We start from the raw sequence: 16121 nt of genomic DNA, 5'->3' as shown, positions 1-16121 counted from the left end.
GCTGGAGTCCAACTTGCACAGAAGCTAATCTCTCACTGTCACCTCTACTGACTCAGTGAAGTGTTTATATATATTGACACCATTGTTTCTAGCCACAAAGCAAAGGGAGTTATATGTTAGAAACTCCAGGGGCACACAGGGCAGCTGAGAAATAAATAGTACCTTCTAGAATTTCTCTCTTAGCAATCTCTGAGAAGACATAGGTTGGAGTGTAAGTCTCCTTTTCTAGAAAAGAAATGGAAAGGGGAGCTAAGATGGGTGAGCAGAACAGGCAACTTAAGCAGGAAAAGAATTAGCTGGTAAGGTCACACAGGAAAAGAATTAGCTGGTAAGGTCACAGAGGAAAGCAGAAATAAAATGCATTAAAGAACTGAAAATGGTCCAACACAAGGCTTGAGTGGAATTGAAAATGCTTCTCCTGGACGTTCTCTGAATTCCATGGAAACTACCCTGCAGTGCTTTAACGCCACATATCAGGTTGATTCCTCATGATATAATGAGGTATGGAAGTCACAACCCAACCCAATTCTTCCCTCACTGATCACTCATATCCAAACACATCCAAACAAGAGACCACTGAAAAGCTACTAGCTTTGGAACCCAGACAGTTCCCTTTCTCAGTCCAGAAACAGAGGTTGAGCGTGGGATGGAACATAATAACATAGTGGCTCTATGTCATACAGGAAGGTACATGTTCCTTTTAAAACTACCTCCCAAGTAATAAAAATCATTGCTCAACAGAGATTGGTACACCTCAGACCCTGGGTCACATGAACTAAATTCCAATAGGTAAAACTATTTCAGTGTAAACAAAATTAAAACGAAATAATTTTCACACAATGAAGAAAAATAAGTTAAGAAGGTATTATTGATTCAATGCTGTCTTACAAAGGTTCATTTTGTACAGCAAAGGGAAACCAGAATCTAAAAGCTCAATAGTTAAAGTTCTCCTGTCTGGATAGTCTTATACAGACATAACTTTCAACTTGTCAGAGCAGAAACCTCTCAAGAGAGGGGATGATTATCATGGAGGACAAATATATCACAGGTTACTACTTACAGAGCTAATCATCACTGCAGCTTCCACTTGCGTAGGTGTGCTATGTTAGATTATTCTCTATCTATTTAGTACTAGTCATGTGAGGAGGGCACATAGGTGAGGAATGATGGCAGCAGGAAGGGTATTAAGATAAAACAAAGAAAAAAGCCAAAATCTGCTGGAGAAGCCAAACCTCTTGCCTCTGCTCCAACGGGCTCTGTACACCTATGGTCGATAGTGCAATACAGGCCTCAAGGAGGGCAGTACGGAGAGTGCAAAATATTGCTAATCCTCCTCTTGAACTGACCTACTCACTGGACTGGAAAAATGTCAGTCAAGCACTTGCCTGTGCAGTGTTACACACACTCATCACAGTGACACATCCAGGATTGCATTGAATTGACAAGTCTCAAAGGAAAGAAGAATCAGTCAGTCCTCCTGCAGGCTTTCTAGAGACCCTTACTAGGAAGAATGTTTTTTTTCCAAGTGTACAGTCTCTTCAGCCTCAGGCAGACTGCCAGCACACACAAGACAGCCATTTGGCAAGATATCACAAAGGGCCTAGTAACTGAAGAACTCATTTGCTGGGACAAATATCCTCATTAGACAAGTGTGCAGGGAGATAGACCTGCTCGCAAAAAGCGGCGTCATTGCCAGCGTACATGAGCAAACTGATCTGTTTCCTTTCAAAGTCGTTGCTGTCTGCCAAAGTAACAGAAGAACCTGCTACGATCCAACTAGTTGACCAATGCTACACGGCCAAGAGGTGTTAGCCTCGGGGGTCACAGTTCAGGAGTACCGAAAAGGACAGTGGAATTCATGTGATCTTCCTCCACAACCTAATAAAAGCGTATTGCCCGGACAATACCAGTGTAACGTCTCAGGGTAAGTGACATCAGAGATGAAGGCGTCTAGATCACTGGCCTCGTGTGGAAGGTTTGTCAGCAAAGTGGCATTAAATGGCTTCAGCCTGTTCACCCTCAACAGCGTTACTAACCATTACTCTAGCACTTGGGTCTCACACTCCCCTCACAAGCAAGCGGAAGGGCAACATTTGACCACTAATTTAAAGTATGTTCCAAGATGATGCTATGGTCTTCACGATGACAGGATCTAATTCAGATCCAGGGGATCTACATAGAATCAATTCCTGGATCCTGTAACAGATCCATGACAGGGGTTGCAATGTGTAAGCCATGAACCTAGAAACAGAGAGTAGTCACAAAATGAAGAGTCACCTATTAACAGATACGGACAGCTATTTCTCTCAGAGAAATAGGTTTATTTGTAATTCTCTTTCTCAGAGAGAGGTGGACACAGAGCCTTTGCATACTTTTAAAGCAGTGGCAGATAAATTCTTGCTAAGCAAAGGGTAAGGGCTTATGCAAGGCAGGTGAGAATTCATATTTGGAATTGGAATTGCAATTGCAGTGGTTTCCAAATGAACCTGATCGGCGCCAGTTACACCAGGTCCGTTTCTTCATGTTTCTGGCCTCCCTAGGTTCCTACCAACCCCTGACCCTTGTAATCATCTTTGCAGGTTTCAAAAACAGTCATATCCATTCCATATCGAACCCCCATTTAAAAAAAAACAGCACAGCAAGTGAAAATGGTCAAGGGTTGGGCTTGCCCAGCTACTTGAAACTGGCATTGGTTTACTATCGCCAGTTACAGTGAAAAGTTTGTCTTGCACAGTGTATGAGGTAGTGCAAGGTAAAATAGCAAAAGAGTGCAAAATAAAGTGTTACAGCTATGAAGAGCAGTGCAGGCAGACAATAAGTTGTAAGATCATAATGTGATAGACTGAGATCAAGAGTCTATCACATTGTGGGAACTGAACAGTAGTGAACCCTGGAGGATGCCGAAACTAATTCCGCTCAGATACCATCTAGCCGGATGAAATAATTCTCCTTGAATAGATTTGAATGTTTTGAAATACACTGGCCAAGCTGAACTCTCCAAAAATGGCAGTGTAATCTCCAGGACGCTACTGCTTACATAGAACATGAAGTGAGCTTCTGAATACTCCACTCACATTGACGACAGGAGGCATAGAGATGATGAGCAAGAAGGGCAACTGGCTGGGAAGAATCATCCAATAGATATGAGTAGTGGGATCCTTCATAGACGAGCAGACAGGTGGCCAATAATAAATGTTTGCGGACAGAAGGTGGTGGTGATTGACACATTATGCCACCAATGATATGTGAGAGTGGTACAGTTGAATGCAAGATAATGTGTAATCAAATCTCCAGGTATGCATTCGATTGATTCATTTTGGCAATTTCAATAGATAGGGAGGGAATTGGATACAAGTCCAGACCAGTGTGGTAGGCTTTCCGGCTTGAAGGTCAAAAGCCACTATAATGAACACCTAACTAAGTACAGACGGAGCCAGCAAGCATCTCCATATGTGGTGTACAGGTGCCGTAGAGAGAGAGACAAGGCAGATTCGTATTGTAACCATTTTCACATTAAGAATATCACATCGCAGCTCTTAGATGCAAGCACAGCAAAGCTTCTAGCTCTCTGCTAAAGGCCAGGGCACAAGGCAACTTAATGAAACTCATGGGAAGCAGACGTTGAAAGCAGAAAGGAATCTGATCTGTGGATGTCAGATTCCATTCACGGCGTTACCTTCCGATTTAGGACTGGGAGTCGTCTCGGGAAACACGTAGCTGGGTGTATAAGGATTTTCCTCTGCAGCAGAAAAAAGCAGATTGCAACTCTTAAAACCATCTCACCCACCTCTACACCCCACTTTCACAATCCCTTAGTGAGGACCCACTGATCAAAGTGTTTTCAGGCTGGAGTTCCTCTCCTGGCCCACCTGAGTTTAGACCACTGAAGACAGAGGAGCAGGCAATTTGACTGCAGTTTAAGTTGTGGCCAAATGCCAGTCTTGTCTCTTGTTCCCATATCCAGTCTCTGTCCCAAGACATTGAAGAAAGTTCTCACCATATTTCAATCTTCCTCCCACGCCCAGATTCACTTACAGCCCTAAATGCGGCTAACACTCACTCAGTCCTGATCGGAGAAAATGTTCAGGGCCCTAGCTCAACAAGTGGCTGAGAACCAGCCCATGGACAATCTGCTCTCCAATGGTGCTCATCTTGGAATAGCAGGACTGACTACAATACAAAAACACCAGGAACTCTTTGGTCCGTCCGGTCCTTACAATACTCCACACAAGCTACTCCCATGATCCCACATCCCTTCATTCAGCAATTTCAGGCATCCCAACCTAACCCACTAATAAAGGTTAACATTCCCCAATAAAGGGTGACATCTTCCAATCACTGCATAGACTGAGAGAGAACATTAAAACAAGCTAGACATTTGAAAGAAATCCTCTTATCCCTCCTGTATCGGCACTATGAGATGTGTATTCCAGTGATGGATCTTCAGACAGCCTTCCCATGCACACTAAACCCCATTGTATACAACAGCAACCTGGTCCACCATGGGGATGAAGGACTTGGCAGCACCACACACTGACTCTCACGGCTGCTGATACCTTCTCCTTTGTGCTGGCGTTCAGGGATCTCGGGGAAGCTGTAGGTAAGGCGATATGGGTTTTCTTCGGGCGTGTCTGAGCGGAAAGGAAGGGTAGTGAGAGATGAGAAGTGAAGACTCTAAAGGAAAAAAAGACAAGCTGCAAGAAAGAGTTCACACAGAATGGTTGCAGAGATCACCCATTTGGAAAAGGGAGAGTCACAAAGACTTGAAACGAGCATGAACAGGATGCTGTCAAACAGAGGTGACACACCATCCCACTATACTATGACACAATTGCAAGGTGGATGGTACAAGCCTGTGGCAGGAGTGCCACAGCGGATGGAAAGCACTGATCTGCCAGTGGGGAGTGTGGTGCAATCTGCTGGTCTCATGCCCTTGTTCCATGCTTCCTAGCCTTTCAGCTTCTTAAAACTCTTGCAAACCAGTCACATCTGTGTGTCAAACAGTTCCTGCTTCTGCAGGAGAGTGAGCAAAATAAGCGGGATTTTGACTTAGAGCCTTTCTTTACATTCCCATAGATTGCAGCTCCTCTGCCAAGCATATACACCAGTCCGTGGTTCCTCTGCCACTGGGCATGGTTACTTTTGCAAAATCCACAGCAGAAATCCCCAATTGCTGCTCAGCGTTTAGAGTGACTCTATAAAACATTGCTTGACTTTTCATTTACTGGCCAGCAGCTCTGTTGTCACTGATGCATGGCAGACATCTCTACCCCGTCCACCTCAGTCCTCCCCAGCGAAGTGCCTGGTACTCACCACAACTGCATTAAAATCTCAATATTTTAACCTCACTCCACAACTGGCCAGTGGGTTTATTAATAACTTTCTGCTATTAAACAATCCCTGCTCTTGGATTTCCCAACAAGAAACCTCATCGAAGCCATTTATAATTTAAGGAGCGTTTTTACACCAGCTGCAGCTCTTTGTAGAGAAAGCAGCCTTGGCTTGAGCCTGAAGAATGGAACGACAAGGGCAAAGGTCACCATTTCCTAAACCTAACTCTACTTAATCACTCCGACACAATGGGGGAAGGTAATCTCTGTACGAATTGCATTCACGGGTTGAAAAGCCACCTTCCCAGGATCACTTTACCTTTGTTGACTTTGTGGATCTGCTTGAACATTGTCTTGTACCAGTCTTTCGGCCTCTCCACATTCTGCAGGTCAAAGAGTACAGAAACGTTGGAAAGAGCATCAAGTCAAGCTCACGTCTGCACCGAGCAAGGCAATGGGAGCCAGGCTCACACATCCTCACCTTGATACCGAGATCCTCAGGTGCAATGAAGGAAGAGTGGGGGATCCGAGGAGCCTTCTGGCGCCTGCTGTCCATTGCCCCTCCGGCGTTGACAGTAGTATGGGCTCCTTCTGCAGTCGAGGCGGCTGTGTTCTGATCAATTAATCTATCTGGCACAGAGTCTAGTAAGAAAATAAAAAGCACAAATATGTGCAGTAACAAAAATATTCCAAATTTGCAGCAATGTTTAAATCATTAGGTTGTACAACGCCTAATATGGAAGCGAGTGGAATCATTATTTACCTCTGGGGTTAACCACAGTTTGAACGTAAGCGAATATAGCAGGCAGTGTATGCTGATGGATTTTACTCTCAAGTGACCAAAGCAATTTGGCATCAAGTGACACTCAAGAGTATTTTTCTTTCTGCAACCATTGAAGACACATCAAATGGGCTGTCATCAAATGCTGCCAATGTGCTGGGTACAGATGTCATCAAATAGATGATTTTGTTAAAGGGGACAGACCCTTTCCAATGGTTCCCTGATACTTGCTCTCCTCTGATCCCAGTCATGTCCACATTCAAGGAGTCTCCAGCTTGTGCTGCATGAACCAATGCACCACTCATGCAGGGACATACTAGACAGGGTTTCCCAGTGGACAGCAAGCTCTCAGACAGATCTCTGGAATGCCCACAAGTCAGCCGTAAATGATCCATGGCCAATTTCAGCTTTGATCTTATTGTAATTGGGTGCTTGAATCCCAGAGCTTGGAGGTGGCTAAGCTATCTTATGATCCCACTCACTAGTTCATTCCCCATAGCATGCATCCTTTTCCAAAAATTTAACCAACTCATTTTTAAAATCTGTTATTGTTCATGTCCAATCACACTAGTTTTTTTGAGGATGCCATAAACAGAGCAAACACAAAAAGAGAAATAATGTGAGGTCATGAAAAGGCAACGTGACTTCATTGGACATGTGATTAGGAAAGAGGAGTTAGAATGCACGGTAATTATGGGAAAGATTGATGGGAAGAAAGCAAGAGGAAGGCAAAGACAAATGATGATGGAGACAGCAGCCAGAGAACTGGAAATGAATACCAATGAGTTGATCCACTTGACCTGAAACAAGTGTGTGTGGGCCATGGCAGTCAAAGCTCAAACTGGGCATGGCACCTGATGATGATGATGCCTTCACTGTCTATTTCCTTGCTAATGGAAACAGTTTCTCCTTTTCTATTACATATAAACGTGTTTTCATTAAGCACTATTTTTAACACTTGCTTTGTCAACTCCAGCTTTTCTAGCCTCTCCATACTACCTGAGCTCCTTTGCCATTTCTATTAACTCTCTTAACTTCTTGTTGCATTCTTCCTTAGGTGATGTTGACCCACTCTACAACTCCTTCTCCAAGGTCATAAGCAATGGGCCATAAATGCTGGTTTTGTCCTCATCCCAAAAAACAGAATCCGAGTGGTACAGAAAAGAAAGTGCTAGAAATACTTAGACTGATTAATTTCCTGATGATGATGGCTAATATCAATTTACAAAATCAATTAAATGTGCTTAATATCTGCAGGGGCCAGCCAGTGATGTAGTGGTATCAGCCCTGGACTTCGAGGTGGAAGGTCCCGAGTTCGAATCCAGCCAGGTCCCAACTTGGGCAGCAGCAGTATCTGCGCGGAAGAAAAGCCTGGCAATCTACTTCTGTATCTTGCCACAAAAACCCTATGGACAACTGCACTATCCGTTCGGCCGCCATGAGTTGACGATGACTCAATGGCACTCAAAAGCAACATCTGTGTAAAGATGCTTCCATAAATTAGATTCTACTTTATACTATCAGGGCCCTGGTGTACAAACATTTGTACTATCACTGTCCAATGGCAGCATGGGTTACACTGACTCAAAGTTCACAGGTTCAAGGGCACTACAGCAAGTTAGGAAGCTACAGTCAATGAACTGACAAAATTTTAAAGGACTGCTGATGAACTGCCAATGAACATTTGATTGAATCCTTACATGGCCTGGGCCAGAATCCCAGTACACCCAAGGATAGTAGCAGCACCAGGGTCAAATGAACACCTTGAGGAAGAGTTAGAGTAACCCATTGTGCTATACCCACTTTGTGGACAGGTTTTCCTGCTCCCTCCCAAGCTGCATAACTTCCCCCAATGGACTGTTGGTAGAACAGGAGATCTTGGAAAGTAGGAATGAGAGGTTACCCTGTCAACTACCCCTTACCTGACTGGCTGTTCAGTCGCTTCTGTTGTTCTGCTGAAAGAAAGAAAGAAAACATATTATAGATGCACATCCCACTAAGAAACAGGGCTTAGTCTGCTCACCTTTTCCACTTTGGTTGGGTGTGATGATTCCAAAGGCTGATTTCAGACACACTCCACATGTCCTCCAGGAACCAATACCCTTGACAATGAATATTAACAACCTGGCCCACTTCACGCGCATTAGCAGCATCACTAGGTTATTTGGCCCCAAAAGCAACCAAGACATCATCCACTCTCTTTAACCAGACTGAACTGGAAAGCCAAGTCTTCTTATTAACACAAAAGACACCTTTTCAAAAGTGGCCAAAGTCAGTGCAGCACGACCAGGAAGAGCTCCATTTTAAGCAGAGAGTGTTTGAGGAGTGAATAGGTCAGGAATTAGTTTCGTTACTTTCCCAGGCATCAATCTACTTCACCATCTGGGGGAGCCATTGACACGTAGCTGCAGGCAACCCACCAAATGTCCAGGTTTAACATTTGATTGAATAAAGCCTCCAAGATATTAAAGTGCCCCATCACTCATCCCCTGAGCTTAAGGGAATGTTGAACAAAATCAAGTGGATAAGGTGGAGGGCGGGGAGTTAGCCAAAGTTACACAAGACTGCAGAATTAAGATTCGGACACCTGACCCAGGCAGATACTCCAGTACTGCATTGTTCTTTCAACGATAGAATTTCAAACCTTCTTTGGGTGTTCACAAAAAAAACCTCCACCTCTTGTTGTTTTACCTTGTTCTACCTCAATGCACTGTGCAATAATCTGATTTGCATGAACAGTATGCAAGAAAAGCTATTCACTGTATCTCACTACATGAAACAATACTAAACCAACACCAATTCAAAAAGTGCTAATTACCTACACTCTGGGTTGTTTATCCATGGGAGGGACACCTAACAAAGCTCAGTCCAATGCCATCCCCATGTTCTTTGCGAAGTAAAAGAAGCTTCTGCTGAATTGTGCTCAGGCCTTGGGCATTTAACAAGGAAAGCCAGACCTGACCTGACCTTCCTGTCATAGACAATGGGCATTCTGTCACTGGCACACAACACAGCACATCAATATGATGTCCTAAAGATGGAAATCTGTTAGATGCCGCATTTTATCCCCTTGACCTGTAGCATGACTACACCCACTGATATCCCAACTCATCCCTGCTTCTAAGTCCCTATCCAACCCTCTCTAGTTCTCCAATGCTTGTGAAGCTGAGTTGGGGCATTTTACCATGTTAAAGTTACTTTAGAAATCTATGCTAATGGGTGGATATTTCCCCAGGACTCTGTGTGATCTTGATAGGGGAAGGAAGGGACTTAGTAAACAAAGGAACCTCAAAAAGCCAATCCCAAGCTGATCAATGGTCCAAGCCTTTCCTTATTTTTCTTAGTAGACTGGAGGACTGTAGCTGTAACAAGTCACCAGCAGATGATGAATAGTCTTGACCAAAAGAGGATGACTGTTTAAAGAAAGATTGGCTTTATTTGTCACACATACATTGAAAAATACAATGAAATGCATCATTTGCGTCAAATCAGACCAGCCAGGATGTGATGGGTAGCCCACAAGTGTGGCCACGTTTCCAGCACCAACAATGCACTCACTACTCACTAGCCCCAACCATACATCTCCGGAGTGCAGGAGGAAACCGGAGCACCCAGAGGGAACCCGTACGATCAGAGAGAGAACATACAAACTTATTACATATTCCCCTGTATAGATGCTGCCTGACTTGCTGACTTCCTCCAGCATTTTGTGTATGTTGCCCAAGATTTCCAGCATCTGCAGAATCTCCTGTATGTCAGATTTCCTGGGAGAGACCTACCACTCACAGTAACTCGGAATGACCACAGGACTGGGAATGAATATAGTGTCACCAATTACAGTTGAATATGCATCAAAATCATCATCTACAGTACATGAGCTCACACCCCAGTGAAAACACTCCAGCACTTCGGTCAATGATTGCTGACATAGGCAGCCTATTCTGGTTGCTGGCACTTTGAACTTTCCATCACCTGCCATCCTACCCCAATGACAACCGCTCAGTTCTAGTTGTTGACAACGCCTTGCTCACCCCTCGCTAATAAGAAGGCATACACACTATACTTCATGATTGAATGATTTTCGACCATCAGTATTCTTACCTCGATTGTGCTGGAGCAGCACTATGGTTGGATTCACAGATGTGGTGGATGGGTACGCCGAGAACCTGCTGGATGCGGAGAGAACTGGGTGTACTCCCACACCTTCGAAGGATGGCACTCCTTCGCTTACTCTAGGCTGTGCATCCTTATAGACAAGAGAACACTGAGTGAGAAATACTCAAAGTGCAAGGTTAGAGAACTGTTCCTCCAAATCCAAAATCCAGAGTTAGCTTACTGATTCCACATGTTGCCTAATATTGCAAACATTGAGCAGTATCTGCTTTCTTCCACCCCATTCCTCGGCCGAAAGCTGCATCGGGGAAGCATAGGCAGGGTGGGAGCCATTCTCAGTGCATGCAGTCCATCTTCCCCAGCATGACAGGTTCACTTACATAACACCAGAAGTGTGGCGATACTTGTGGGCTGCCATTTGTCCCAACTAGTCTCAATTAGTTGTTATCCCCTCTTGCCCTGAAAAATCTCCAAGCACTAATTCTGTTGGAAGTTACAATTGGAAGTATTCTGCCCCACTCTATAGGTTCATCACTCGCTACTCATCTCTGTCCATTAAGTGAATTTGAGAAAATACCCTAAGCATTCCTCAGGTAACTGGCTCTCCAGCTTCTTACATTAGTTTCTCTTCAACATCTTCTGATACTCTGAACCCCCCATTCGATCTCTCCTTGGGCTATGGGGAACAATCCCAGTGCCTCTTATCTGAGCTTTTCCTGGCCCTTTAGAGTTAGGTCTCAAGTACAGAAGGAATTGCAGGAAACCTCTAGCTAATTGACCACATGATCAGAGGGGCTGGACACATCCAGAAGGAGGAGACCAATCTGGTTCTTGCTTATTTAGCCACACGGTTGTGGATAGCCAATCAGGAAGCAGCATCCCAGGCCAAGACTTGCTGCCCTCGCACACAAGAGGTAATCCCACAGGCAAATTCAGCAGCTCCCATTTCTCCAGCACTTAGGTCACCATTTTACCTCTAACTAAAACACCCCAAAGGATAACAAACACAAGCTTCCAAAATCCATAAACAGTTCCTTCCCATCTGAGTTTTGGCACCGGTGATTGCTCAGCTGTATAGGAGAGAACTTTCCCCCGTTGCTGGATCCAACGAACCATTCCTAGCGCTTTCAGGCATGTTATTCAATCCTGCCAAGCACATATTAATAAAACAGGCAAGGCATGCACATCCCAGTTGTACACGGTGCTCCAGTATCTAACACTGGGCTTTTAATATGAGCTCCTGCAAAGACCACAAGCAGTCAATTGCATACACGTCATTGCAATTATCGCATGCAGTGTCCATGCAAGGCAGCGTGATGGCACAGCAGCTCCAGAGACACCTGGCAATGGTCAGCGCTGCCTGCCTAAAGCAAGGCAGAGGCAACGAGCAGCTTGCGAAAGGAGGAGATGGTTGATCAGGACTGGTTAATGAAGCACATTAAACCCCTGCTGATGGAAACCTGTCACAGGCGGCAGCGCCCAGCTGGAACGGGGTAAGCAGCGCAAAGGGGGAGGTTCCATCAGCACAACCGCCGCACCCGGCGGTCGGTTACATGGGTGGGAGGCAAAGCAGGAGCCGGCAGGTACTGCAGCTGGGAGGGGCAGGAAGCAACTTCAGAAGTTGGGCCTTACTGTAGGCGGGGGCAATTCGCCAAGCTCGGAGTCCGCGGCACTGTGCAGGTTGGCAGCAGGCAGTGGCAGCGAGGGCACTGGTGGATTAATGGGGGAGGTGGAGGTGGAGGAGCACGGAGACTGGGAGACCCCTTTCTGCAGGTGAGGGGGGATGAAGTCGTCGAGTGTCGGCAGGGTCAGCTGTGCAATGACGGGACGAGACGATGAGGCTCGCTCGGCCGATACCAGGGGTGGCAGAGGCGTGCAGGGGTTCTCCTCTCGCTCGCAAGCTGCATCAGCAGGAGCTCTGCTAGGCCAAGAGATCACTTCACACTGGGCTAAGGCAGCAGAGAGGTCCTGCAGGGAGAGAGCTTGCATTACTAAGTGAGGCTGCATTGGTCAGCCAGCCCATCCAGGTAGCACAGTTCTCATAATTCTTCTCAGGTGGTGGGAAAGGGCCAAAGTGAGAGCAACACCATCCTATCTGAACCTGGCTGAACCATCCACCTCTATCTGTGTGTTCATGTACTCCAAGTTTCTAACTATAACAAGCAACCAAGCACAGGGTTTAAACGACAAAGCAGCAGATGACATTTGAGTCCACAGTCTATCCACTCTCACTCTAGAATAGAGGGTTTCCCCTACAACCCTCCACCCCCCACTCTGAGGCACTGAGTTTCCCTTGCAGCCCTCCACCTCCCACTCTGGGGCAGTGAGTTTCCTCCACAACCCTTCATCTCCCACTCTGAGACAATGAGTTTCTCCTGCAGCCCTCCACCTCCCACTCTGGGACAATGAGATTCCTCCACAACACTTCACCTCCCACTCTGGGACAATGAGTTACTGACAGCCTGTCCCTTCCCACTCTTGGGCGGAGAGTCCCTACAACCTCGCCCCTCCCACTTCAGGTTAGAAGGGTTCCCCACATCCCATTCCCTCCTACTCTAGGGCAGAGTGGCTCCCCACAATCGTCTCCAACAACTCTACGTCGGAGTGTCTCCGACAACCCACTCCTCTTACGCTAGTACAGACAGTGCCCCACAACCCATCTCCTCTCACCAGGGTCCCCACACCCCATCCACTTTGGGATGACAAGTCATGACCGGGTTTTTTCTGAAGCTTTGCCCCATTTCCAGTATTGACAATCATTTACTGGGTATGCACAATGATGGCCTTGCACACACGTGCCCCTCCTGATGTGTTACACTTGATATTTCACTGTGATTGTGACTGCCACAAAACCTGCTCATATTCTTCCCCGCCAAGCAAACAGAAAAAAACATCTGCTGGGGCCACAGAACTCTGGCAGGGTATCCTGAAATATCTTCCACTTTCTAATCTGCATTATGCCACCCTGATTAACACAGGCAGTAAGTGGGATCTCAGCACAGACTGGAAGTGTCCTTGCACCTTATCCTTCATCATAATAGCATTTAGTTCCGGTTTTATTCGCCCGATTTCTACAGAGCCTCAGGTGTAGCACTGATTTTAATCTCCACACACTGCTGTGCAATGGCTTGTGTTCGTTACTCAGTGAATGGTGTTACCAAGTCCAGGCAGTCACCCTCCAATGCCATTCCAAATCAAAGGCCCAGTGAGCAGTAATCAGGAAAGCCGCACCTCAGTGAAAAGACAAGACATGCACATCGGTGGAAAAATCTCGTAACAGAAACTGACATTGAGGGAGTGGGCTGGGGAACAGTGAGAGGTGCCTTCTGGGAGTGGGCAGACTTCATCGACGCCGTGTGGAAAATGAGAAAACAGCACACACAGACAGAAATTTCAATAGCTACCCCACTGCCTTGGTCTGCCCATTGAGGGGGTCTCCCTCGAGTGGTGGAAAGAACCTCAGCTGGTTTCAGAGCAATCACTGGCGTCCTCTCCCGATCCAGCGCTGAACTTCCACCGAGTGGCTCTGGAGGTGGGTTTACCTGTGGGAGGTTGGGCTGCGCAGTGCTGTGCCCAGCCCTGGGCGGGGAGTCCTGAAGCAGGGGTCTGTGGAGAGGGGGCGGAGGAGAGCTGGCTGTGCTGCTTATGAGCAATGGGACTGTCAGAGCCGAAGCTTCCACGCCCTGGGAGAACGGACAGGGAGAACCACTGGATGCAGGGGGAGGTGTTTGCCTGGTCAGTGCGATGTACAGATTGCTGATCTTTCTCTCTGGGGTGGGCCTAGTGGGCGGGGCACCAAACCAGCCCGCAGGCTCTGGGCTGGCACCTGGTGCAGATGCCCAGCACGGCACTGGGGCTTTGTCACGAGGAACAGTCTGGATGGAGAGCGGCAGCCCGCCACTTAAGCTGGAGTACAGGGAGGTGCCGGGATGCACGGATGCAGGCTCCTCATTACAGGTGCTGGGCTCGGGTCGAATGTGAACGTAATCCAGAATTGGGACCGGAGCAAAGTATGACAGCTTAACCTTATTGGAGGGGCGCCAGGCGAAGCTCTCTTCCCGAGGGGGTTGGGGGACAGGAGGCGGCTGTTCATTAGTTTTTCAAAAAAAAAATGCAAATAACACAAAAGAAAATACAAGTTAAAGTAAGCAGAAAAAAAATTAAATCAGAGGAAAATAACTTCTTGATTAACAGTTGCTGAATTACAGATAAAATGATAGTGTCCAAACAGGCTCCTCCTTGCACTTACGGAGACTTAATTCTCATGTTTATTTCAAATCCGTCCTTGATTTTGTTCCATAATCTCTTCCAATCCTTTAAGCCTTTGCACCTTAGACATCTGCTTCCCTGATTTTATCCCTCTATTATTGCTCCTCATGCCTTCGCTGTGAACTCCCACCTCTTGGAATATTCCCCCGAACCTTTCTATTTCTTTTTTGAACCTCAAAAGTTTTCATTTAATACCAACAAACTTTTGACACACAGCATCGCATATGGCTTGGTGTCAGCAATCTATGTAATAGCATTTCTGTTAAGCACTGTGTTATCTGATATGTCTAATTCATACATGTTCTGATTCCCCTGTTATATACCAATCAATTCCAACTAATTGCTTCTCTGAGATTAACAGATCTGAGGTCATAAATCTATGTACCTGAGGCTGTGTCTTGTGGTCGCTTGGCAGATTTGGTCGCACACTGCGAAATCCTTTGGCTGCCAGTGACGAGGGGGCAGCTTCTCCATTAGGTTCGCCAGTCGAAGGTGGCATCCAACCATCTGTACCAGTCAACGGCACAAGGCATCCACAATCAGAGCCAAGAACTCTTAACAAAGGATCAGAATAGAGAAAAGTCTGCTCTCTCCTACCTGTCTCTGAACTGGGCAACTCAGCGCCTGCATTTTAATAGACAACAAGAGAGAAGAAAAACACAAGAGGGAGAGTTACTCACACAGTGACCAGCTTGGTGGCAGAACCAAACGCAGCCAGACATTTCACATTCATGACAAAATCTTTTCCGTGGGTGCTGGCTCGTTCTGAGCTGTTTGTTACCATAGAAACTCATTCTAAACACGATGCCCTTGCAATCTCTGACCCCTGCTTCCACAATATAGTATTGATCCACAGAAAAGAAAGCAACCATTGTTCCAAGTCTCTACTATTCACTTATGGAGACAAAAACCAAAAGTCAAAATAATTTGCATCGTCCACTGATGCCTCACAGCAGAGCAAGATGGGAAATGTCACAAATAGTGAAATATGAACAAAAAAAATTAGCATTGTGGAGGCAGAGAGTGAACAAAGTAACCCTTCAGAATATTCTGGGGAGAATTGAGCAAAATGAGAGGAAGTTAGAAAAAAATCCTGGAAAATTAAAACTGTTTTCTTAAAAATGATCACAACAAAACCACAATATCCAATCAACTCCAAACAAATCCATTGGATAAATACAGATCAGCTGCTTAAAGGTGAGTGTGAGAGTGCGTGAATGTATTGTGTGTGTGTGAGAGAGAGAGAGAGAGACTGTGACTGTGACTGTGTGTATATAGAGGGGTGGAGTGAGATTGGGAAAGGAATTAGTTCCAAGTCGAGAGTCTGGATCAGGACTGAGAGTGCAGAGAGATAACCAGTATAAAGGGGAAGGGTGATACAGGTGATTGGTGAAGGATGGACAGAAAGAGACCGGTAGGGATGGAGAGGAGTGGAGCTGGGAGACAGAAGCAGGTTGGTGATTGGTGTGAACAGACAAGGAAAACAACAAAAAAGAGGAAAGGGCAGATGGAACCAGGTGGGAAAAGGGGAGGGTGAAGATGGAGACAGGTGCTGGAGGGTGAGGAGCTCAAGCACAAAGGCTGCCAGTGCTGGAATCTGCACAGAAAATGACAATGGGAACCACTAC

At 46.0% G+C, this 16121-nt stretch overlaps 1 protein-coding gene across 37 annotated transcripts in view; it reads right to left on the bottom strand.

The window, feature by feature from the left end:
* LOC140212029 (sorbin and SH3 domain-containing protein 1) overlaps nt 1-16121 on the bottom strand; it is a 216108-nt gene that overhangs the window by 81058 nt on the left and 118929 nt on the right. For 21 of the 37 annotated variants that reach the window (XM_072282414.1, XM_072282415.1, XM_072282413.1 and 18 more), the window contains 11 exons: nt 15091-15117; nt 14879-15000; nt 13629-14309; nt 11857-12192; nt 10213-10357; nt 8034-8066; nt 5812-5972; nt 5650-5713; nt 4557-4631; nt 3677-3739; nt 163-225 (listed from right to left, as the gene is read on the bottom strand). In XM_072282414.1, the coding sequence (XP_072138515.1) occupies nt 163-225; nt 3677-3739; nt 4557-4631; nt 5650-5713; nt 5812-5972; nt 8034-8066; nt 10213-10357; nt 11857-12192; nt 13629-14309; nt 14879-15000; nt 15091-15117 (1770 nt within the window). Of the gene's footprint in view, nt 1-162; nt 226-3676; nt 3740-4556; nt 4632-5649; nt 5714-5811; nt 5973-8033; nt 8067-10212; nt 10358-11856; nt 12193-13628; nt 14310-14878; nt 15118-16121 lie in introns of all 37 variants that reach the window. The other 16 variants (XM_072282444.1, XM_072282434.1, XM_072282427.1 and 13 more) reach the window with 10 other exon arrangements.

This window comes from Mobula birostris, chromosome 18 (assembly GCF_030028105.1).
Source record: "Mobula birostris isolate sMobBir1 chromosome 18, sMobBir1.hap1, whole genome shotgun sequence".
NCBI classification, from domain to species: domain Eukaryota; kingdom Metazoa; phylum Chordata; class Chondrichthyes; order Myliobatiformes; family Myliobatidae; genus Mobula; species Mobula birostris.
This window is presented reverse-complemented; position numbering and strand designations above follow the sequence as displayed.